Source organism: Melampsora larici-populina (assembly GCF_000204055.1).
Source record: "Melampsora larici-populina 98AG31 unplaced genomic scaffold MELLAscaffold_26, whole genome shotgun sequence".
Taxonomy (NCBI): domain Eukaryota; kingdom Fungi; phylum Basidiomycota; class Pucciniomycetes; order Pucciniales; family Melampsoraceae; genus Melampsora; species Melampsora laricis-populina.
This window is the reverse complement of record NW_006768790.1, coordinates 796,895-822,107: the sequence shown is the minus strand read 5'-3', so window position 1 is coordinate 822,107 and position 25,213 is coordinate 796,895. Positions and strand designations below refer to the sequence as shown.

Sequence of the window (25,213 nt, the reverse complement as noted above, 5' to 3'; positions counted from 1 at the left end):
GAGCGAGGAAGTTGTTACTTGGGGCCGAGTCTGTGGTTTGGGCTAACATGTAGATAAGAGATTGAATCGATCAGCCCAAAACTCATGATAATGTTATGTAATGAAATGATTTGTGAAAAAGAACTTATCTTGGTGTGGAGTCCATGGCGGATGAGAAAGCTTGCCACAGGTCGAGCAAGTAAAACCCCATAATGGTCCCATATAATACGCTTAAGAGTCAAGTGAATTGTCTTGAACTCCCAGTTCTTGTCAATGTACGAAGCTGAGACGCCCAGAAAAGCGTATCTGCTACCTTTGGTGGTCCATCCATCATGGATCAGGCAAAACCGACTTGAGTTATTCTTAAGGGTTGCAATCGCTTCATCATGTAAACCTTGGGCCAGGGTTTTTGAAGAATTGTAGACCCATGATGGGGATCGTAACTGGGCTTGCGTATTGGCCCACCCAAAAGCAGCCGCAAGCTCAACATCATCAATCCGAATCCAAGGTAGTGCATGAAGTAATATCCATATGACCATGATTTTATTGAGCGTCTCAACTGTAAACTTGGTGAATGCTGAGATCGAAAGTTGTTTTCCCGATGATTTCTTTTTTGGTTCGTTTTTCTCTTGCCAAGTGGGCGGACAAACAATTCCGGCTTTAATTGCTAGATGTCGTTTTGGGCAGGGCTTGCGACCACTCTTACCGTCTCGATGAGTTTGGAGGTTGTAGTGATTAGATTCACCATCCTTGTAGTCCTCATTGCAGAATTTACATGTATAGGTAAGAACCTCTCGTTCCAATTCCTTCACCTCTTTGGTTTCCTACAAAAGTTCATCACCATCAGCATTTATCAATTGTTAACCTGGTGTGAAGTTAAGTTACATACAGGATCTTTTACCGTGTATTTCTCTATCGATGCCCGTGGGTTATCATGAAAGTAAGTGAACAGATCCTTCACTTTTGATGTCCTCTGCCTCGGATCAGAGCTTTTGGGAGCCTCTGAGTCAGACTGTTGATCTGTGTTCATGCCATGTGGAACAAAGATCACCTGAAACAACAGCTGAGAATTAACATCTCTAAAAAACTGGAATAGACAAGAAAACTGACATTCTGGAGTGGTGCCAAGCGCTTCTTCTTTTTTGGAGGTGCATTCTTTTCAACCTGCTTTTTTTGAGCCGTAGCCGAGTCCGCGTGTCCTCCCGAAGACCTTCTGGGGCGTTTAGGCGGTTTAGTCAACGAGGATGCTTGGTTCTCTTGTCCAGACAAAGGCTCTACGGGTTCTTTACGATTGGATCCTTCTTTCTCAGTGTCTGAAGAGGATGCAGTGTCAGTTCCGTCATAATCATCATTTTCCTTGGATTGAGAGCTGAGATCATTAGAATGAGTTGAACTACGACTCATAGTGGCTTGATTTAAAGACAAAAGAGGTGTGTGCTACGCGCAAAGTACAAAGAAAACGAAAGTTGATATTTTCCAACAGGGATGGACGCGACCAAAAAAGTCAAGTGGACAGTATCACTATGACTTTGAAACAAAAAAACCATGCAAGGGGTGGATGCACATCATCATCCCCTGCAAATGTCGACCATCAGACCTAACCTAACCTGATTGGAAGGGTTCCTTCTGTCACTCTTCCTCTAGGGAAGACAAACCGCAACCGACCGCAATTTTCGGTTCGTTTCGTTGCTATTTCGAAACGTACAACTTGGTTTCGTTGCGGACAAACCGAAACATGATTTTTTGAAAAAGATTGCGTTTCGGGACAACCGAAATGACTCAGAAGTCGTTTCGATTGCGGAAAATCGCACCGAAATCGCACCGCAACCGAAATTTTGTTGCGGTGCGAAGTGAGTGTTGATCGAGTGAACTTCTAGATGAGGGGTAGGTTCGATTAAAGAAAGGGTGCCATCAGGTAAATCATCTCCTTGAGGGAGTTGAGGATCTAATGCACTAAGAGGGTCAGGAGGAGTTTTGCAATCGAAAATTGAGACTCCTGCTTTGGCAACAAGGTTAATCACGTGTGCCACACAGCCATGTAAGTTCTTCTCAGGATCAAATTGAGGTACAAGTATCTTGAGCTCTCAACCCATCGTAAGATTGTTTGAAGCGTTATCAGCGGTTATGCAGTATAGTTTTTCAGTGATACTAAATTGATCTAATACATGCTTGATGAGGACAGCCATATTTTTCCCAGTATGAGCACCATCTATTTCCTTCAAGGCTAAAACAACGGATTGCATCGAGAAGTTCTCGGTCATCCAGTGGGCTGTAATTCCAAGCATCGGTACGCTACTAGGTGAAGTCCAGGCATCGCAAGTGATGCTGATGAATTCCAACGAATCAAAAATCGAAGTGAGTTTATTACGAGCAAGACGAAACTGAGCAAAGATCCCATCAGTGATGGCGGTTTGTTTGGACAAGATTGGGGCAACCGCTGGATTAATCCAGGTTAAGAGTTCGCGGAATGATGCGGAGTCGATAAGCAAAACTGGAAGTTCTTGATTGACTATGACTCGGATAACAGCATTCGTGAGGTTTCTCCTGTTGAGAGACCCCATCTTGAAGATAAACAAATAAAACATTAGTGTGAATGACTTAAGCTTGATTTATAATGAGAAAACTTACACTAGATATCTTTCCAGTCGCAGAAAAGGCTGTAAGGGTTTGTTGTGAGGTGTCAATTGGAGCTAAAATGCCGTGAGCACGAAGGAGGTGGCGAATCATCGATTTCGTACTGGAAGTCTTGTTGACCGCGGTTTGTTCTTGACACACAACAATAGGTGCCTCCGAGTCTATAGGCTTGTCAATACGGCCTTTGTTGGCACGGCAGACATTCACCGTGTGGCCATCCTTTAAAGTAACGGTCGAAAAATACTGCCACACCCAAGAGGTTCGGTTGGTGGCAGTATTATCGGATTCGACCTCGCTAGCCACGGCACTAGCCACCGCAGATATCGAGTCAGATGGTGCGAGGGAGTTGGAAGTAGCGCTGGAAGTCGTAGACATGGTAGTTTTGGGATCGGTGACCTCACGACAAAGGCTTCGACGTGACATCTGGGTGGATAGAAGGGGTTGGGACGATGACGGGCTGGGTTACGGGTAACAGGGTGCGGCAAAAGGGCAAAAGGTGTTTAGAGTTCACCTTTGCCCTCCGTTCAGCGCGGAAATATACGGCGGCCCCGGCCCCGAATTGCCCCGGCACAGGGCCTTTGTCTCTATCATCTGGTTAGGGCTTAGGCCCTGGGCTTGGCCACGACCTCCTCGCCAGAACCCTCGGGCAGACCCGGCCGGTCCGGGCCAGGGCCGGGCCAGGGCCGGGTCATAGCCCTAGTACAGACAAAGAAGATTGGAGAAACAACAGGAGAGACAGAAAAAAGATCAGGAGAAAAGAATATCAAAATACACACAAGAGTGTTACACTAGATCCACATCCCCAATTGATGTTGGTGATGTGAAATTAACTATAGTATTTGGCTGGTGAGAATTGCTTCTGAAAGTAACTGGCATGTTATATCACAGGAAAGGGAACTGCTGTACCACCAGATCTAAGCATGACAAAATGATTGACATCCACAAAGGCAAGCATATTGGGAGCATTGTTGTTCTGTGGTATGGAATACAGAAAGAAAGTGTAGCCATTGTCCTCTTTGGAATCAAAGATGATGACTGGACAGTTGTAAGTACTTGCAATTACAGAACCTAAGTATGGCATGCACAACCAGTGTGACTTGGGGCATGTTGGACCTTGTGGTTCAAGTCAAACAATTAAAAATTACTAAAGAAGCTTCTTTCTTTTTCTTGTTTTTATGAGATTTGGCAATCACACAAGGGTTTTGTTAAATTACATGATAACACAGTGTTGTTTGTTTCAAGAGTGATTTTTATTTATGAATTGGTTTTGAATTGGGGAGCTGAGTAAGATGTCATTGTGATTTGAATTGCCAGCCAAAGCATAAATGATAAGCCATTGCTGTGAAGTATCCCCCGACCATCAATATCTTGATCATTGACCAGATTATATGCATGTTGTTTCAGTTGGAACTTGGTGCATACATTAACACACAATGAGTTGAATACGGTCTTGAGAGATTAGCAAGCGGGTTTACCTTCACCATCTATTCCTTTCAGACTAAGTAAAAATATAATCTCTCAGCACTTTCACCTTAAGGTGGATTAGTTGGAAAAGGATAAAACAAATTCCCTTAATTTCCATTCAGTCTTCAAAAAGTTTTCAACAATCTCTTCCGGCTTCACTCTGTGGTTTTGGTACATATATAAATGTCTCTCTATATATTCTCAGGCGCATTCCAGGGTCCTGGTTCGATAAATAGTGGGATCCTTAATTCATTTCATAAAACATACAGTATCCGAGGAATCGGATTGATTTAAGACGTCATCAAGATTGCAACAGTCACTATATCAGTATCGTATCGAGATCTCGATGCCCCGGAATCCAGCTGGGAGTGCTAGCCATCCGATCCCATACCAGTTACCGCAATCAAAAAGTCACTCGGAACTATTATGCTTGCCACTTGGTGTAAGTGTCGAACGACAAAGTCGACATCCATTGGGCTTTTTGGGACTTTATATCGAGTCGCCGATACCCAAAAAGTTGCTGGATATCGGATACCGGTGGCGTAACAGGTGCTCCGTCGTCATTGCGCCCGTGTCTGGTAATGGCCTCATGAGCCTAGAGGGTGTACTAAAATGCAATATTGAAATTTGCTTGAAAGGGCGGCCGTAAAGATAGATCTTGTCGCTTAATTTTCAACTTGAATCTCATAAAACCTCTTTCAGTTAGATTTGTCCAATATCACAGTTTCACGTAGTTTTTCTAACCACAATCATCACATCATGTTCTCTAAAACTTTGCCTTCAATCTTACTAGCTCTGGTCTTAGCTAGTCTTGCATCTGCTCATTTCACTTTGGACTCTCCGCCTACTAGACTTTTCAAGGAAGAGATGGAAACAAAATTCTGTGGTGGAGCGTGAGTACTCTTATCTTTCTTGATCTTAATTGTTCGCTTTTCTAATCTCTTGAATTTAGTCCAAATCCTTCGAATCATCGAACAAAGATTCCCCTATCAGGCAAATTTTCCGTTTGCATAACATCGCATCATGAGAAAGCTGAGGTGAATATACTCCTTAGTACAAAGTCTAAGCCAGTCAGCGATTCCGATTTTAGTAACAATGGAAAAACGAATTATTTGTTACATTCTAGTAAGCTTTTCATAAACAATGAATCAAAAATGAGGTTATAGTTATTAACCTTTTTGGGGTTTCTTTCCTTTGATCTTTCAAGAACAAATTAAAGGTCAAAAGAAATTCTGTTTCGATGTTGACATTGGTTCATTGAAGCATATCAAACCCCTTCCTAAGAAAGGATCTTCTGCTACCATACAAGTTGAATTTCATGCTAGTGATGGGAAGTTATTCCAATGTGCTGATTTAATCTTGTCTTAGAGCCATCATCCAAATAATGACATCACAAGTCTTCCTGACCTCTGGAAAAATGAATCTTTCTATCACATGTTTTCTGAGATGACATTGATACAAAATTTTTCTTTGAAGTAATACAAACTATGAGATTTTGAATGTGTGATTGTTGTTTGTTATATCCTTACTTGAGCATCATCAATTCTGACTGAAGATCAAGACTTTAATTGGAAGTTCAAAAAAACGTTCTCTCAAAGTTCACATCTGTGAATCTTAAGGCAAAAGATGATCAAGGTAGCTTCAGATGTTGTTTGGTGTGAGTTAAATTGGGCTACTGCCGAAAACCCAGTTCATAAAACATTCCACGAACAGAAAAGAAATATGATCGAATTTGGGAAATCTTGATTGAGGCCACCTGGTTTGAATTTGAGGCTCCATACCTCTTCTTTAATTCATGGTCAAACAATATGTAAATATCAACAGACACTGCAAACTCCGTGTTCCGACTAGATCATCGATGGCTGTAGTATTCAGGTGTACTAGTTCCCTCACTTTCGACTCGTTTAGATAGTTCAATGAGCAATGTAACAAGACTTTGACTTTGCCTACCATTTGAATATCCTTAAATCAACCTATTTGGACCAGCGTTTTGCTACAGCTGAAATTCTTAGCTGAATGATGGCAATAGGACTGAAAAGTCCGCGTCATTACTTGTGATGATAAACTGCTTACATCACAATAACTAAAATAATTCGACAAACTATGGTAGCTCATTGTTCTATATGGAATTCAAGAAGGTTATCACCAAACCTAACATACTCTAGAGAAGTATACATCAACTCATTCCACTGGGCCATTGAAGCTCAAGTCCAATTCCTAGTTATAGGAGAGACAAGGAAGTCAGCATTGATACTTTGAGCTGTCTTGTGCTATAAAGATTAACTGACCAACATCTCATCAGGTCTTATTCGGGGAATGTAACAACAGTACACCCCATGTGATTTTAAGGTATCAACTAGTTCTGAATCTAATTCCTCGTCTTCTCCGTGGAAGCTAGTAAAGACAAGGAGTCGAAGTTTAGGTGGCTTCCAAGGATCGTCCGAGATACGATTCAAACTCGACCTCCAAAAATTCTGGCCATCGTCTGAAAGTTGAACGATGGTTCGAACGTTATAAAAGATATCCCAAAGCGCCACAAATGAGTCTTCATGGTAAGAAGATGCGTATATATTACATATCACTCGAAGTCGTGGAAACTCAGTCTCAACGGTCCTTTCCGATAAGTCTGACATGATTGTACCACAGGAAATCACTTCGAGTGTGTTCAGGATACCATTAAATACGGGCTCAATATTATTAGGGAATTCATATGAGTCATGATCAGTCTCATCAGCTAACATCTCCATAGAAATCACACTGTCTTTTGTCCGATCGATAATGTCGATAATTGATTCAATGTTTGTACTGTCAAAGCAATCGATGAAGCGGATATGTTTTAGTTTCGACAGGGCTGTGGGTGCCAACTTTGAATGTTTCAAATTATAGCCTTGAAATATCAAGCATTCGAGGTTGCAAGGCGCGGCAAGAAGATCAGAAAGCGCTTGGGGATCATAACCTCCGTGTGGTTCATAGTGTCGTCGTCCCTGAATACTAAGTGTTTTGAGATCCTTGATATTTCTCACAGCCTCCACAAGCGCTGGTGTAATCATGATCAAATCAGAGACTTTCAAATGTAACTCTGTTACGTTCCGACCAATCAAGTTGATCATTTTTATCACCTGATTAGTTGACAGTGCAGAGCGTAGAATCGGATCTACATGTTCACAGTCTGTTTGAAAAATTGGCATCAGATTGCCTGAAAGAAGCTAGTTGGTTTGCTTGTGTACTTTACTTGGGCGTACTTTTTTCTTGCCAAAACCATACATCTTGAAATGCAAGCCGTCTTACGAAAGAGGAAATATCCAGCGGTTCCGGGATTGTCATTAGGTCTATGATGGACTGCACTCCTTTTGAGTCGTGGAACCAAACCGCACGGAAGCAGATGGGAGTAACAGCCATGTCCCAAGTTTTGCAGACCAATCGCAAGCTGAGGAGTTCAGCAGTGCTCGATGAGGAAAGCAATAGGTCATAGGCAATGCTTTCGACCCAATCCTGGCACGACACTTTGCCTGCAGATAGTTGATCGAAGAAGATTTCCACGATTTGGGACACGATTTCGACTGGGAGCCAACCGTCTTGTTGTGAGTTCGATGGCCTATACGGGCTATCCGAGGAGTTAATCATCGTCTCTCTTTGATGAGATCCTCGTGAAGTTGCAAACTTTTTGATGAGCATCAGACAGAAGGAATTTTGTTGGCGCTTCAAGTATAGTAGCCGGGTCGCGGTGGGCGGGCACTCGGATCGCATGGTACGTGCTACGCCCCTGACCACCTCAAGGCTCAGAATCGGCTGGACTTGAATGATGAATCTCAACATCCTTGAAGAAGGATTGAAATCGAACTACGAGGCGCAAGTATCAATTTACAATTAGCTATCTCGATCATTTTAAGCAAATTTTAATTACCAACTTTATATCTTACTTTGTGAGGCACATCGTACACGTAGGATCCGGTCGCTGTAAATAGCTTGGTGAAATTAACATTGCGGATCACCTCCAAAGGGTGGGTTTGTCAATGGTTATGGGTCATCTATCCTTTTATCATGACGAATGGTTGAATCTTAATCTGGCCTTTTGATTCCTGAAGCGTGCTGCTTGTTGAGTGCCATCCAGAATGTGACTGAGATTCTCATCCGATCGCGGGCCATTCGATCCGATCTAGTTTCGGGAGCAGCTTCGGGGTCTAAATTTAGTTGAATATCACCACTTATGTATGTTACAGTTCGTGTCTGAGTTAAGATGTCACATGAATTGATCAACGTTTGGCTTCAGCTTGGCTTCATTACCTTCTTGACCAAATCCACTTTAAACTTTCAAAACCATCATCAATCTAAATCACCATCAACCTCAACCTCAACTTCAACCTCAACCTCATTCAATCAGTCATCATGGGATTCTTTCCGCCCAAACCATCACCCATAAAAGCATCATTCTCTGACGATAGTACGTTGATTCATTCAATCTCAAATCAGTTCTTCATCTCACTGAACACCTTTTATCCTCTCTTTCTTTGTCTCTCACTTCTTCCTATGAATATCAATCCAAATCAAACCCACAGTAACCGAACAAGTACGTATAATCATCACATTGTCAAAACATGATTTATTCATATTTCAAGTATCCTCACGATTCTATGCTTTGTGATTTTGAACCCAATTTACCAGGTTGATGACACTGAAGTCCTAGATGAAGAGCCAAGGAATATTCTCTCGGCCTTAATCTCTCAATTACGAATCGGAATGGATTTGCATAAAGTCACCCTACCTACGTTGGTTGTTTTGACCATCTGATGAGGTTTAGATTTTATTGAGATCGCTGAACCACACCATTTCACCTTTTTAGCTTCGTCCTCGAGCCTCGTAGCATGTTGGAACGCATCACCGACTTCCTTAGTCACCCAGATCTGATCTTTGGGTAAATGTCTTCACCTTTGTCCGTGATTTCTGACGTTTTTTTGACGATCCTTCGATTGATTTTGTTTCACAAATGCAGGGCTAGCCGTAACGAAGATGCAACGGAGCGATTCATTGAAGTCTTACGCTACTACCTCGCTGGTTGGCATATCAAACCTAAAGGTGTCAAAAAACCGTAGGTCTCAAGCTCTCCTGTGAAATTCCACATCGCGTCATCTATGTACCTGACCTCAAATTGCATTTGATCACTTAATTCTGCCCTAGTTATAATCCGATCTTGGGTGAATTTTTTAGGTGTCGTTATGAATATCCTGATGGAACTCAAGGTTTTTACATAGCAGAACAAGTTTCTCATCATCCACCTGTATCAGCTTTTTATTATGCATCACCGGGTCATCATTTAGAGATTTGGGGAGAATTGAGACCAAAGAGTAAATTCTTGGGTAACAGCGCTGCTACTATCATGGAAGGGACTAGTAAACTTAGGTTTGGCGATCGTAGTGAGGATGGAATTTATCGAATCACGATGCCCAATATGTTTGTGTTTCTTATCTTGACTTTTCATTTCAGTCTGGATATATCTGTTCCAAAGATGCGGGTACAAAGCACGTTGGTTAACCAACCGGGTTTTTTTCGGCTTGCTTTATCTTAGGTATGCACGTGGGATTGTGTTTGGAAAGATGATGTTGGAATTAGGGGATGAATCTAAAGTTCAGAATGAGAAGAATCAGGTGTTTTGTGATGTGGAATTCAAAACAAAAGGTTTCTTCAGTGGTGATTATAATGCGATTGGAGGTAGAGTTAGAGACAAAACTGGAGTGGTGGGAGAGATCTCGGGAAAGTGGAATGAGGTTATGGAACTGAAGCGAACAAAGGTAGGTTTATATATTATGTTTGTGAAGAATGATGTCTGGTGGTCGACTTTGTCTGAGAATGCGATCCTATCATTTTGTTTTTCTCCAACGTAGGGTAAGACAGAAGTCCTGTTCGATGCCTCTTCGGCTAAAGTGACCCAGAAAACCGTCGCACCCGAATCCGAACAGAATTGGAATGAATCTCGAAAACTTTGGTCACATGTGACACGAGCAATCAAAAAGAAAGACCTAGATGCAGCAACGGAGGCCAAAACACGTATCGAAGACTTTCAACGTGATCGTGCGAAAGAACGTGAAGAGAGTGGAGAAACTTGGGAACCAGTTTTCTTTGAACTGGAGGGAGATGAATGGCAACCAAAGTTCAAGTAAGATAGCTTTACTGTCATCACTGCTTGACTTGAAACCTCGAATAAGACGTTAACCCATGTTTGGAATATCAGATTACCAAGCGATGCACAAGAAGGAGCTCGAGCAATTGAAGAATTCATCTTCAGTTATCAAAGCAAACCAGTAGATGGTAATCCAACTGAACTACCACTCTCACCTGACACTGCTTCTTCTGCTCAATCTTCTTTCCCTAGTCGTAGTCCTACTGCCAGTCGTGACTCTGACACCTCTAGACCTACAGCTGGTACATCTCCCTGCTGAAAAGAGCCAGTTGGCTATCTTTGTTTATGAAACCTAAATACTGTACTGAAGCTCTGTTGTGCGTGTGGAAAGAAGTGTGCTGATGTAGGAGATTGAGTGTGAGGTCATGTATATGTGCATGTTTGTGTGCGTGTATGTGAGCATGAAGTGACTCTGTTTGTTTTTCAATTTGAGTGAATTAAGTATGACATCTTTTTTTTCGAAATGATTGAGTTGTTTTTTTTTGCTTTGATTTTTTTTTGATTGTAAAATTATTTATTTCTTTTTCATTTCATTTCATTCAGAACTTTGTTTTAATTTAAATCATTTGATGACTTGATTTTGATTTTATGGAAGGGTCTTTTTTGAAGAAGGTAAACTTGAATGGGGTTCTATATACTCATAGGGAATCTCAAGTTCAAAAGTTTTATCATTTTTTTGGTAATTTGCTCATCTCTGGAGTTCTTATGTGTCTGAGTAGGCTTACTATGTAGGTTGGATTCTACACTGGAATCCCTCAAGGTGGGTCTCCCATTTGCAACTGAATGGGAGATGAGATCATTGAGTTACACCATTCAAAAGCCTGAGACTGACAGTTTCCTTTTATTTTTTATCAGACTGCATGTGAGGTGGTCAAAGTGGCATAGTCATATGGCACTTCTGTGTCTTGGTATGTTTGAGAGGCATGACTGACTAATTTGTTCTTTTCTTCCGCATTAATTAAGGGTACACAAGCATTAAATCAAAATCAAAATCAAAAACCCTTCCCAACCTGTTTGATTTTTGATAATTTTTGGATGAGTTTTTTCATTTGGGTGGAGATGGGCTAGATCTGATCACCCATGAGAGAAAAAATCAATCTATGGATCCAAATACCTCACAACATTAACACATCCAAAACTCCTCTCAAATAACACCCACACCCACTGCATCCAACGTGGTTTGGAAACCTTTGATTGCTATCAAAGCAAACATGGCTCCAACACTGTTATCCTCAATATCTTTTCCAGTTCCAATCCTTTCCACAGAGGATTGGGTATGCCTTGCCCAAATCAATCCAGTCACATCTTCTCTCATCATATCACAATAAACAAACCAGCCTACACACCTCATGACCATTCCTCAACCCCCTAAGAAGTAACAAGGATGGCCTCAAAATGAAAAGGCCAACAATCAAAATCTATTTGTTCAAATCAACTTTTTCTTATTGTGAAACTCAAATTGAAAGTCAAACCAAAACTCAAAATGAAACTACACAAAATGTCAAGAACAAAGAGACAGACATCATCAGCACCCCAAAATGTTGATTTACTCTTTGAAGTTATGATGGCAAGTCAGACATGGATGTTTTTGCTGAATGGTTCAGTATATATGAAAACTTCAAATCTTGGCACACCAAAAAGCAGATAGTGATTTGTGAGAAAGTGGCATCATTTCTTGAAACCAATAATCATTGTTTTGTAATGGCAAGGCTTTTTATTTGTACCAAGCAAGTTGTTAGTCAAGGGTGCTCTTCTTTGCATCCTTTGCTAAGAAAAACATGAACTTATGACTCAGCCTGAGCCCCAACCCTGAAAACACGGGGGATGGCCTACCTGCCCCCCAAACCAATACCCAATAAGCCCCCCGCGCCCAAACCCTACTCTGTACCAACCAAGACCTGGCTCTCAGAAGCCCCCCAACCCCTATCCTGAATGCCTAAAACTAGGGGGAAGCAGGGGGTCGCCACGGATAAGATTGGGGGTTTGAGGACTATGCCCCCCCCGCCCGTGAGTCCTAAGGGGCCCCAAAAATCCTGACCAAACCCACACTCCAAGGGTTTGGGGCTTGGGGAACCCTTGGGGCATCAGTTTGGGGCTCAGGCTGACTTATGACATACATATTTTTGTTTGGTTTACACCCTTGAGACTAGAGTGAGAGAGTTTTGGTTATATTTTTGCATGGGATTAAATGTGGGATCTCTTGTCACTACATAGGAGGTTTTGCTCTGCAAAAGTTCTCTGGTTGGCAAGAGGGCTATATATGGGCCAAGGGAGCTTAAAAGCCTGTCTATCATGTACTGGACCAAGTCAGATACTCACATTCCCCATGCTCTACAGGCAGTTATTGGAGTCTTACCTACACATAAAATCAAGGCCACCGGTTATGGGCACAAAAAGCTCAGGGTGTTGACATTTTGTTTTAAAGAGCCATTTTTGATAGTTTGACTACAACTCTTCTTGACATCAAGCCATGACAAATTTCAGCATCTTATTGAGAGTCACTCATCCATAGAAATGATACATATTTGATGCTACCTTAGAATTGATGTCATTCAATAAGTTAAAACTTGCACACCTAATCATTCTTGTGGTATGACCACCTGACATTGAATTGCCCCAACAATTGAACCAGATTGAGTTTTTATTGAATATTCAAGCTTTATATTCTAACACTAACTTTTTTAGTAACATGTGGGTATGTTAGCTGTGTAGGTTACCAATTGCTATGTAGTACTAGTATGACCAGATTTTCGAGAATCACCTTGGTATTGTTGATTGGGCATCAGGGTTCAGGTATCTGACAAGGTTTGAGGCTTTTCACCTTTTACACAATTAAACTTGCATTCAAATGCACATGTTTATGTGAGTCAAATTGGCAAAATGAGCTTTCAATGATTTCCAAATCCTGAGAACCAAATTGGAAGTCCAAATCCACAACACAGAACTACCATAGTGCACTTTGAGATCTCAAAGGCAAGAATTCTGAGCTCTGGGGTAGACATCAACTGAGCTGTAGATAAAAAACATGAAAATGGCAGTAAAGCATCCAAGCCTCAAGACACTCAAGTGCAACATGGATTAATTTTGAATGATCAAACAAACAAACAAAAAGTCTATTGTAACAAGTTCTACCACCAAGAGCCTTGTGTGCCCATCACCAATGAGCTTGACTTTAGGTGCAAGTCCCTTGGTCTCTGGACCATAATTCCAGAATCATCTTTTTTCATGTACATGTTCTTTATCAATTTGACCCCAATTCCTTCCATTTATCATGAAATTGAGTAAGTGACATGATACTCTCTTGAGAGTTCAACAAGATACAAAGGTTGACAAAAAGAAATAGTTCAAACTGTGTGCCCGTAGCACTGGAAAATATAAAGTGTCAAATGGGTTCCTTTGGTAATTCAAAGTTGCAACTCAACAGGTGATTTCAAATTTGCTAGGTGCAAGACGCACAATTAAGAACACATTCCACCAAGTATGGTATCAGGAGCACTTTGAAAACACTGGAAGGCAAAAATTCTCTCATCAATGATGTGGCCTTCTTGGATTGTTTTAGATTGGACTGACTTATAAAAGTGATGTGATCTTCTGGCTTCAGAGTGCAGAAGAATTTAGCCCGGGGGTGGTTGGCACAAGCTGAGAAATGTGATCCACATGTCAAATAGGCGTCAGAGTAAGCCTTGATAGACAGCATGATTTGAAAGTGGCCACTCACAGGATGCTTTTTCAGATGCAACCCAATAATAATCCTTGCATTGTTGTATGCTTTCTCCAGGGCCATTTTCAACTTTTGGTAGACAATGATGCAGCTGAGCCCACTTGTTGCCATGCTTTTCTGTGACCAAAAGAATATGCACCGGTGAGATTCCATGTACCACTTGATCACCAAAGAAAGAATTTGCTAAGTCAAAAATGGATACCCTGTTCCAACAGCTCAATGGGTCACAATTGGTCTGACTGTTTTCATCTTGGGCAGTCAAGCAAACTTCATAAGCCAGAGCAGACGGATTCAGTTGAGATGTGTGGTGAATTGCACTTGAGCTTGACAAGAAAATCAGAAACCTGGCAAACCAGTACCACCAATATGGTTGGGGATATATAGGACCCTGGAATGCTCTTACTAAGGCGTCTGACCAAAAATGTCAGGTTTTGGCCTGTTTGAGCTCAGATGTATCTGTCCAAAAATGTCGGGTTTTGGGTTTTGGGAGGTTACCGCGCATATGTATCTGACCAGAAATGTCGGGAAATTGGTCCTTTTGTGACATTTATGGGGTTTGAACCCACAGTAGTGTGGTTTTTGTCAAATGACCGGAGCTTTTTTGCGGATACCAGGGCTTTTACCCGGGTTTTGAGGCTTCTACCCGGGTATCAAGGCTTTTCTCCGGGCCCGTTGCTTGGAGGTATCTGACCAAAAATGTCGGGTTTTGCCAAAAAAAAAATTGCGACCAGCGTAATGTCGGGTTTTACGTCAGACGCCTCAGTAGGCGCATTCCAGGGTCCTGGATATATCCTCCAAAGCAATAGAGCAAGGATATGGTGCATGTGCTGAGACAAAAGGCAGAGACTAGCACAGAAATCTTGAGAAAAGACAGGTGGATCATGTTTCTCAGAGAAGCAAGATTTTTGAACACAGAAAAAGATGATAAATATGTTGATGACAATTTGGGAGTTTGACACAAAGTCTAATTGAGGGTTAGGCAGTGGTGAGAAGTAGAGCAGTTTTGAGGTTGGGTTGCTTTGGTGTCTACAGCGCTGTCCTCCAGAAGAACCATGTGTATGGATGTGTGCCCATGGTCTAGCACCTGAGAAACTGGATGTCTTAAAGCCTGAAGGTTTTGCCAACTTCAAAGGACAGGCAAATTTTTGAAAACTTCAAGGATTTCCACAGATCTGAAGCCTTTAGTTCTTTTTGCTTGTGGTATTTTGTCAGCCCTGGTTACAAATGTATGTACCCAAAGTCAAGATGGGCACCGGTCGATATCCGGCGTCTCTAGCCTCATCCGAATACCGAACCGGCGGATATTTATTCTATCTGTACCGATCGGAGAACATCCGATTAGTTTTTTTTTAAATAATCCTCCATCCGACAACCGAACCGGCTATCCGCCGGTTATCCGGCCGCTATAGCCAAAAAAGGCCTGTTCTCGTTTTTTTTTAAATTTGTGTTTAAGCCCATCATCCATTGGCAAGTCAACTCTGTCTTTACCTTCCCCACCTGCTCGAATCATTCCATCACACTCTTATCCCGCTCAATCCACAAGATTCCACAATTCACGTGGTTTATATCTATTTTAAGATGTCTCAAGCCCCAAGCAGTGCGTCTGGGGCAAATACTGATGGCACCTCCCAACCCAAACACTCCAATCTGACGGAAGATACCTCAACTACCACTTGGCCAGCAAGCTACATTTGGAAATACTTTAAAAAGCTTCAAGATCAAGAAATCAATCAGTGTCGTTTTGTCATGGCCAACGGAAACAAATGTGGCAAGCAGTTGTCTCGTGATAAGAAAGGTAGTACTACCTCGATGAAAAACCACCTTGAAACCAAGCACGGTGTCCGTGATGGCAATCAAAAACAAGGAAATATCCTAGCTGCTTTCAAGGAGGTTAAGACTGGTCATTTGGTGAGCGGCACTGTTTTTGTCTTTTATTCAATTCTATTTTGACTTCTTTTATTTTCTTTCATTTCCACTTCAACAAATTTTAATCATATCCAATCATTTATTTATTTATTTGCTTTTCCTCGTTTTATCTTTCATATTATAATCTTTTATCTTCCATAAATCTTTTATCTTAATATATTCTCGACATTCAATATCAGAACGCACTCAACCTTACCAGCGTGAAGACTAGTATCTGTTACTTTATAGCCGATAACGATCTTGCTTTTTCTATTATCGAGAAACCATCTTTTCAACGCCTTTTATCGCTTTGTAATCCTCATGTTATGCTAGTCAAACGTAACGCTATTGCTAGACACATGCGCAGGTTATATTATCTATACGAAGATCATATCAAGAAGCTTTACTCGGGACCGGCCAAATCAATTGCAATCACTCAAGATGCGTGGACATCACCAAATAATGTTGCATTTATGTCCCTTACTTGTCACTTTATGACCGAAAACTGGGATCTCATGGACATTACACTTGGTATTGCTGAAATCAAAGGTGAGACTTTTTTTTCGATCATTTTTTCCTTCTTTCATAACAAATCAACTGATACTAATCTTTCCGAATGTACAGGTCCACACAACGCTGACAACTTTGCTAGGTTAATTGTTGAATATCTTACTAAGTACAGTCTAAAGGATAAGCTCTGCGCAATGACTGCCGACAACGTTGGTACCAATGCGGCTATCGGTCGAGTCATCGGACAAACAGATGGTATTGATTTTGATCACCAGGCCCAAGTTTATGGCTGTGTTGCGCATGTGATCAATCTTGCGGCCAAAGACGGACTCAAAGTCTTTGGTCAACTCATTGAATCGGACGAAGACGAAGAAGACTCGTCAAATCAGATGGATCTTCACAATCTTGTGGACCCTCCCGACGTTGCTCAAGTTAATCTGAAGACAATCTATTCTCGATGTCACGGTCTTGTTACATCCACCCGATCCAGCCCTCAACGCGGTTCTCATTTTGCCAGCATAGTCAAAATGAGACGTGAAATTGCCAACTTGATGAATCCAGAACCCTCTCAACCTTCCTCAAACCCTGCTCCCATTTCCGAGGATCCTACCAATACCAACGCTCTGAACTATCTATTAGAAGATCCAACCTTTGATAAAGTTGAACCCGCTCGTCCAAAACGACCTGTCCACACGGCAACTCGGCTGATTGTGGATGTTCCCACTTGTCGGAACTCTTCATATCATATGTTTTGAAGGCTCCTCCGTCTACGAGAAGCGTGCGACGAGTTCTGTAAGGGTAAAGATTTCAAGAAGTATTCCGTCTTACCAATTGAGTGGAATGACGTCAAGCAAATGTGTGATTTTTTGGAGCCCCTCAGCGAAGCAACCAAGATCCTTTGCAAGTCAAAGTTCCCGACTATGCATCAAGTTGTGCCTATGTATGTTGTAGTCTTACAAGGACTAAAATCTGTAAGTTCATTTTATAATCTTTTCATGCTCACAATCCAATTTGTTGATGTGAAATGATTTGCTTATAGGTAGCTCAAAAATACGATCATGATCAATTAATTCCTGCTTCACTATCCATGATATCTAAGCTTGAAGAGTACTTCAAGAAGGTGCTTACAAAACCTGCACCAGTCTGTGCTACTATTCTTGACCCACGCCTCAAGTTAAACTATTTTCATATAAGTTTGTCTCAGCACTTTCTAATCTAATGTGGTACTAATCAGTGCATGTATTTCTCATTTACAAAAAGGATCGAGCCTTTTTTTTAATCAATATGACCTCGTCACTTCAGATATCAGATACATCTTTGAACAGGAGGCGTTGAACTTTGAGGTCGATATACCAATACCACCTCCAAATACCACCAGAAAATTGACTAGTGCAACATCAACTTCTCAGTACTTTGAAGATGCAATTTTTGGAGCCCAAGATGTTCAACATGATCATTCAATTAGCAACGAGATCAATCAGTACCTAGCTGACAAGTTAGAAGCTTGCGACATCAAGGTGTTAGAGTTTTGGAAAAAACGAGTGGACATTTATCCAGGATTGGCCAGAATGGTGATGTATTTCCTCGCAATTCCAGCAACTAGCTGTCCTTCAGAAGGGGTTTTTAACAAAACCAAAAAGAATTCTGGGCCCTCAGCGTACTAATCTATCTTGTTTACATGTGGAGGCGCTTTTATGTGTTAAAGATTGGTACCAGGTGTTTGGTCCTTGGAAATTGACTTGTGAAGAAGTGGAGGATAGTGATTAATTTTTTTAACTACTATTTTTTTTTCTCTTATCCTCTTTTCAATGTTTGTTATCTACAATTATACATTAATACACACCTTGCACGCCTATACATGTCAGACAAATATAAAGGGTATATTCGTTGGATATCGGATGGATATCCAGTTTTTCCTCCTCCTCATCCAACTTCCAAACCGGCCGCTGGTTGGCTTGAGAGGCCTTTCCGACAACCGCTCCCAACGGAGCATCCGTCTGAGATCCGGCCAAAAACCGGGGCCGGTGCCCATCTTGAACCCAAAGACTAACTTGTAACATATATAACCACCTTCAGACAACTAATTACATGTACATAAACCTTACAAAACATATGTAACTTGTGATAAATCATATATACATCTTAATTACATATATATATATACATTTAAAATAATATGTAGCATGTAATAAAATATCAATTACACCTCATAACCCAGTGTCAAGAGTTAAAAAGCTTATATTACATATTACACATAACAGGTATATGTAGTTAAGTATTATCAGTAATAATCCCAAATAATAATGATAATCAAACCCTATACCAAAGTAGGGATGTAAACAAATCTCACCACAGTTAGGTTTGGAGAGGAGAGTATATAAACCCCTCCTCTCTCAGCCTTGAGAGATTTCCCCCCAAGCTTTTATTACACACTACTTTTAAGAACAATCAAAGTTCTACTGAAGTAAATATCAAGAGTCTTATAAATATAAGACTAGTGATATCTTCACTACTTTAATCTGTTCCCTGATTAAAAGTAAGTAATACTCTTCACCTTTCTCAGGATCCTCTACTTTCACTAAGTAGAACTCCCATAGGTTGGTGACCATATAACAACCCAAGTTTGGTGACCATATAACAACCCAGGTTGGTGACCATAGAATAACCCAAGGTTGGTGACCATAAGAACAACCCAAGGTTAGTGACCATGGAACAACTAGACTAGTGAACTTTAAATCACTCTTTGATCTGTCAACTTGAAGATTAAAGGAAGGACCAGGAGCCATCCTTCACTTTTTATAATTATATCTCATCATTATCCTTCCCCCCTCTCTCTATTTCTATTTTTGACCCTTTGTAAATACTTTTATATTTGTGATATTTAATCCTATTTACATAAATCATAAGATCCTACTAGCCCCATTAGTGAGCATTGAGTACTCAAGACAGCACCCAACCCCCACATATTTCACTTTTCAACAAAAGCACAAGGGGTCTTATGCCAAAGCGGTCTCACAAGTCACTGTCTCAAGACTCTCTGGCACCATCTGACACTCACTTAACAGCGGACCCCAAGCCATCTTTACGGTACAGGCTTTGCAAAGTTTGCTTCCAGCAATCCCAAATTGAGAGCTAGAAATGGAAGTAAATGAAAGTAGCCCGGTTGTGTTCTCCAATCTGGCATACCCATCTGTTTCTTTCCATCTGACCAATTGCTTAAGGAGGACATGATCATGGTTCATTGCCTGAAAGTTAGAAGTTCTGAGTCAAATGTTCCTTACACTGCACAAAAAGTAATATTTTCTGTGTGGGAAAGAAAGATACAGGCAGATTTGCCTGTAGAAAACTCCCAACAAGACAAAAAAATATAAATATATACTATTACCAAGAGGTCCATCATATTTCTACTTGCTTCTTTCTGTTCCTGTGATTTTTTCATAATTTTTGTTACAATACCCACTTTGTGTACTAATGAAACAATGTTGTTGGCTCCAGATTGTGACCTGTAAATCCCTGTCCTAGGACCAGGTCAGCTCAGAAACTTAAACTGGTCCAAAACCCTATGATCTGGTGGTTTTGGGTGAAATGTGAGTTTTTGACATGCCCCTGCCATGGTTCTTCCAGGTCACACTCTGGAGCCTGAAAACATGTTTTTTTAGTACAACAAAGAGTTGTTTTACTGAAAGATGTGAGAAAATCAAAGCAGCACAAATGATCAAGTAGAAAGCCACACCTTCCTGCTCATGTTTACCAATTTTTTTGTGCTGGTGAGAGTTTTCTACAGGAAAACATGCCCGTACTTTTCTTTTCTGGATGGAAAATATTACTTCTGAGGTAGTGTTACAGACAGAGTAACACAAAGATTGCAAGATGACAAATTTGTAGAGAAAAACTAGCAAAATGTCAGAAAAAAATTAAGCTTGATTGAGAAACCCAGCAGTACCCACCATGTAAATATCCTTGTAGCACGTCGACGTGCACACACGAAAGACTTTCCTTAGACCCTGTAACAACCCATCAAAGAGGTGCCACAACAAGCACATCTTCCCCTTATCACCTGGGAGGTTGAAAGTCAGTTGACCCCTGCTGACAACCAAGGATTCTGCAACTCCTTTGAACAAATCACAAAGCACAAAGGGTGCTCAACAACAATCTCAGTCTAAATTCAACCAAAAGACTTGGAGTTTTATTTCAAAACTCTCCGTGTGTGCACGTCAACATGCCACACGGATATTTACATGGTGACCATGAGAAGAAAGTTTCCAGAATCAAGGATGCAAACACAAGTGATCAACCATGGATCATCTGCTTGTTGATGTACACTACATCAAAACATTCTCAAGAATCAAACTGAGAATGAGCGATTGTAACACAATCCTCATTTTGCAAGTTACAATTGTTATTGACTTTGGTTTGGAAAAGCCCCACATTATTCATTTTTTACCACTTCCAATTGACTAGAGTTTTAAAGATTTATAAATCAGAATTTAAATTGCCATCAACTCTTCTGAAAATATCCTCATGAGGACCATGGTGGGATGCTTTGGATGAAGGAATAGCAAAAGGTTGAATTCAATATATTTGCTCATATTCCAACCATTGGAATGTGCTGAATACCACTCTAAATTATCTTGCATTGCAAAAAAACAAATGATTAGATCACACACACAATGATACTGGTCAGTTTGTAAAACACAAAACACAACTATAACGAACAATCTCAACTTTGAGTCTTTGAGAGAAGATAATATATGAAATCCGTATTCTATGATTTAATCTCAAGCCAGACTTGCCATAGGATCTATATAATCAACCAAGCTTGTCAATTTGGTGTCCCTATCTCTGAGAAGTGGAAGAAAGCTACATACCCCATGGTGGTAAAACACTCGGCTCTGGATCATCATAGATTTCTCTAAGCAAATCCGAAGTAAAAGACTTCGGTAAGACGATTTGATAAACATACTCATCAAACCACGCATCCGTCATGACAAAACAGCCGTGAGGGCCAGCGGTATCACTCCAGCTGTTCTCGGCTTTGTAGCGTACTGGTTTGCCTTCTTCGTCAAGATGAACGGCAGTGATGACCTGTGCAAAAGAAAGGATGTCATGAGGCATGATGTTTGGATTAACAGGAATACAACAGCACAAGAGTACAGACCATCACATGTGAGATGACACCATCACCCATTCGAAGTCGATCAGATTTCGACAAGCGAGACGTCACTCCAAATGTAGCTTTGTAATCTATCATGTGTTTCACCAATCAACAGAAAAGGCAATCCTCAGTTTGCCAGGAAAAAAACAAGTGTGAAAACATGCAAGGAAGGTTTACCAATGAGTTTGGTGTCCATGATACCATGAGACAGATCTGACATCTTGCTCGCATCACAACCAAGCCAAACTGGTTTATCAGCTTGGATCATCTTGATCACTGAGCTCTTCAACACATCGCTAAACCAAAGGTAAACTTCAATGTCAAGTGCACAAAAAGATGGTTTAATGGTCAAAACCCATAGTAAATGAGATACTGACGGGCTAGTATTGACATGTCTGATCGGACGACCCCCCCAAATATTTCCAACGCGCTCAATAGTATATGACTTGTTGTACGGATTTCTCGGGTCATTGATCAAGCTAATGTATTCAGATGCCTACGCAGAGTATCAAATCCTGGTCAGGTATAAAATAAGGGTGAGAAAGGTGATGAATATACCTGAAATCCAGCGCAATGCTTATGGTAGAAATCCAGAGGAGTAGAGACAAGACTGTGAGCCTTGCCTGACTTGTCAACGTAATCCCATTTGAAACTCTCAGTTGGAGAAGGAGGAGAGCCTAGAGCAATAGCTAGGCAGCGGTAGACTTGGGCCATCTATTGAAAAATTGACAGTCAGACAAAAAGAAAACGAGACAAATGGTTGGGTTGTAATTGGATATATACCATAGTTTCTTTAGCCTGTCTAGCAGCTCGAATACCAGCGATGGTAGCCGATTCAGAGTCTTGACCAAGATTATCAGCAGCATGAGCCTTAGCATCCTTGTAAATTTGACGTAGTTCAAGAGCTTGGTCACGAAGTTTGGAGGTGAGGAAAGCGTTGATACCACTCGAGTTTAAATAATTGAAAGAGTCATCATAGATTGGCTGGGGCACTAAGCCATACTTTTCAATTAATCCTGCGGCCATATCCCATTGCCCTGTAATGTAGTGACATCAGATAGCAATTGGGACGCGATTTGCTGATAAGGATGCGTGAAGACTGACCTCCATCACCTAGAGGAGAGCCAGATATATGCGATATGATACGAGCTTCGATCGGCAGCTCAACAAGCTGCAGAAGAACGTCAGTATCACGACACTTGTGAAGGTAGAGAGGTAGATTGAATTAACCTCAATCATACTCTTTAAATAGAAGTCGGCCTTTTCTAAGAAATCGTAGAAGACCAGGCGACTTTGACTTAATTCAAAATCGCCTGGAGTTGACAGTCAAGCGAACTTGTTAGTAAGATGTGTTAAAGCTAATTGAACATGGATCATCAATCTACCTAGATCAAATTTCTTGACGATGCCCATGCGAGCCAAATTGCAAGTAGCAAAAAGCCAGCATCGTCCATTAGGCTTTTGGTTAGTGGCAGGGGTCCTAAGATGTTCAGATAAAGGTCAACTTGATTGATAAGCTTTATGGATGACAAAATAAATTTTACGCTCACGCTTGTGCCGTCAATGTATTTGAGAATATCTGTTTATCTACACTAATAGCTTTTCGGTTAAGAAGAGCAGAGGGTATGTTTTATTTGCTGAGTAAGGTACTAGCCAATTGGGCTTTATCGTCTCGGTCAAAACTATTTTTCCATTGAGTGAAGGCATCCAGGCTGACGTCGAACTGGGAATGCGAACAAAGGGTCTTTTCGATTGATGGTCGCGATTCTTGCTTTTGTCGTTTTGGCTCATGTCTTGCCTGCTTCTTCGATGAAAACTCTTCTCGTTCTTCTAGAGCGAGTACACAGAAATCATGGGCTGAACTATCAGAACCTCGACTACTGTGGTCTTTCTCGCTACGACCTCTTCTACATGATGCACATGGACACACATCACGGCACTTTACGCATAACATCCTGCCACCAGGCGTAAATTTGAAGATAGGTGGTCGGAGTTCAACATGATCGTCGTAAACTTTACTTTTCGTTAAGCACGTGATACAGACTCGAACGACGCAGTTTGGATCCTGGGATTGGTCGCAGATCATCTTCGGCTGCGTGGTGTTCACTTGGCACTGATGACAGCAGGAAGATTCGTATCGACCAAACTCGTCAGATTCACGTGCGGGTATGTTTTTAGGAGTCCTATAAACTAGCTTTGAAGATCCAGCGATAGGTGAAGGATTGGATCTAGAAGGTCCAATAGTCGCATGTCCCAAATTGACAGGGTTTTTCGAAGCTGATTTTGGTCGCTTTGACTTTACACTTGTCCCAGAAAGTATACAGCTTCTTGGTGGACTAGTCGACGCTTCTGGTGGATAACCAGATGGCAGATGTCCATGTGAATCATGGATATTCGCTCTACTGGCCGTACGATCATCGCGATCAACTGCAATCTGCCGAGGTTCTTCTATGTCCCCATAAGCTTCAATTTCGGATTCCTGACTCGAAATATAAAATTTTAGATTGAGGCAATGTGAATTTAAGCTACAGCGATCACTTACCATCCTCGTGTCGACATTGTGGCGTGAAGTACTGCTATGATTCGGGCGCGGTGATTGTGGTTTGGTCTACAGGCAGAGGAGTTCAAGTGGTTTGTTAAAGGCATGCGACCATCAAAATTATAACTTCACCTTTCTATCACGTACTGTATCACCAGGAATGTCTTGATTAAAATCAGATCCATCCGAGTCTACTGGATGTATCTTTCTCTTCTTCGATAAAGCCTGGAGTCTTTCTTTCGGAGTGAGTCCATAGGATCCTTCCAGCTGCTGGGGCGCTTCCACTGCACTATGCGTCCAGATTCCGCTTTCCTGCGTCAGGAGGTAAGATTTAAGATGAATTTATTCAATAGTAAGCATATAGACTATAGTGATCACTTACTATCCTCTTGCCAAGTGAAACCCTACTACGATTTGGGCGTGGTGATCGGGATATGATCTACAGGCGGAGGTCAAGGGATGAGTCAGAGTTAACGTAATGTAAGAGAACTATGACCTTATCATCCCAGTACGCACTTGTTCATCACGTATGCCTGGATTAAAATCCGATCCATCCGAGTCCTCTGGATGACTTCTTCTCTTCTTTGACAAACCTTGATGTTGTAGTGTTGCATTTGAGGTCAGTCCACAGATTTCGTTGCTTGAACTAGTGAGTCTAGTCTTCTCATTTGATGGTCTAGATTCTTCGTTTCCTCGTTTCGCCTGACGTTTTTGTTCCTTCATCAACAACAATTTTTCTCGTTCTTCTAGGGCGAGTCCATAGAATCCATTGGTTGAACTAACTAAGCCTCTACGACATTCCTCTTTCTCGCCACGCCTTCTTCTACATGAAATACATGGGCAGAGATTGCGACACTTCACACATAACATCCTTCCGCCTGGTACAAAGCTAAAGATGGGCGGTTGAAGCTCAGGATGATCATCGTAGACCCCCCTCCTCATCAAACACTTGATACAGACTCGAACGACGCAGTTGGGATCTTGTGATTGATCACAGATCATCTTGGGTCGCGTAGTTTTCACTCGACACTGATGACAGGTAGAAGATTCGTATTGACCGAGATCGTTAGGTTCACAGGCAGGGATGATATTGGGAATTCTGTAAGCCGGTCTCGAAGCTCCAGCAGTAGG

The 25,213-nt window shown here is 41.4% G+C and overlaps 4 protein-coding genes across 4 annotated transcripts; 2 read left to right on the top strand and 2 right to left on the bottom strand.

Moving 5' to 3' along the window:
- Positions 1 to 4,836: 4,836 nt before the first annotated feature.
- Positions 4,837 to 5,445, top strand: MELLADRAFT_124096 (uncharacterized protein; the record flags this gene model as incomplete). The annotated part of the gene is made up of 3 exons (XM_007411688.1): positions 4,837 to 4,970; positions 5,030 to 5,202; positions 5,285 to 5,445. 3 exons carry the CDS (start codon positions 4,837 to 4,839, stop codon positions 5,443 to 5,445), a joined length of 468 nt encoding a protein of 155 aa, XP_007411750.1.
- A 911-nt stretch (positions 5,446 to 6,356) lies between these two features.
- MELLADRAFT_64486 (uncharacterized protein) lies at positions 6,357 to 7,893 on the bottom strand (the record flags this gene model as incomplete). The annotated part of the gene is made up of 2 exons (XM_007411643.1): positions 6,357 to 7,196; positions 7,366 to 7,893. 2 exons carry the CDS (start codon positions 7,891 to 7,893, stop codon positions 6,357 to 6,359), a joined length of 1,368 nt encoding a protein of 455 aa, XP_007411705.1.
- Positions 7,894 to 8,378: 485 nt separating this feature from the next.
- On the top strand, positions 8,379 to 10,865 carry MELLADRAFT_116942 (uncharacterized protein; the record flags this gene model as incomplete). Its single annotated transcript, XM_007411689.1, has 9 exons — positions 8,379 to 8,518; positions 8,634 to 8,644; positions 8,740 to 8,843; positions 8,918 to 8,989; positions 9,068 to 9,163; positions 9,253 to 9,525; positions 9,641 to 9,863; positions 9,957 to 10,228; positions 10,304 to 10,865. The coding sequence occupies 9 exons, from the start codon at positions 8,464 to 8,466 to the stop codon at positions 10,509 to 10,511; spliced, it is 1,314 nt and encodes a 437-aa protein (XP_007411751.1).
- A 10,383-nt stretch (positions 10,866 to 21,248) lies between these two features.
- Positions 21,249 to 24,088, bottom strand: MELLADRAFT_123252 (bleomycin hydrolase-like protein; the record flags this gene model as incomplete). Its single annotated transcript, XM_007411642.1, has 11 exons — positions 21,249 to 21,473; positions 21,547 to 21,632; positions 21,721 to 21,839; positions 21,921 to 22,039; positions 22,102 to 22,257; positions 22,327 to 22,580; positions 22,648 to 22,714; positions 22,774 to 22,856; positions 22,929 to 23,023; positions 23,094 to 23,142; positions 23,194 to 24,088. The coding sequence occupies 11 exons, from the start codon at positions 24,086 to 24,088 to the stop codon at positions 21,249 to 21,251; spliced, it is 2,148 nt and encodes a 715-aa protein (XP_007411704.1).
- Positions 24,089 to 25,213: the final 1,125 nt, after the last annotated feature.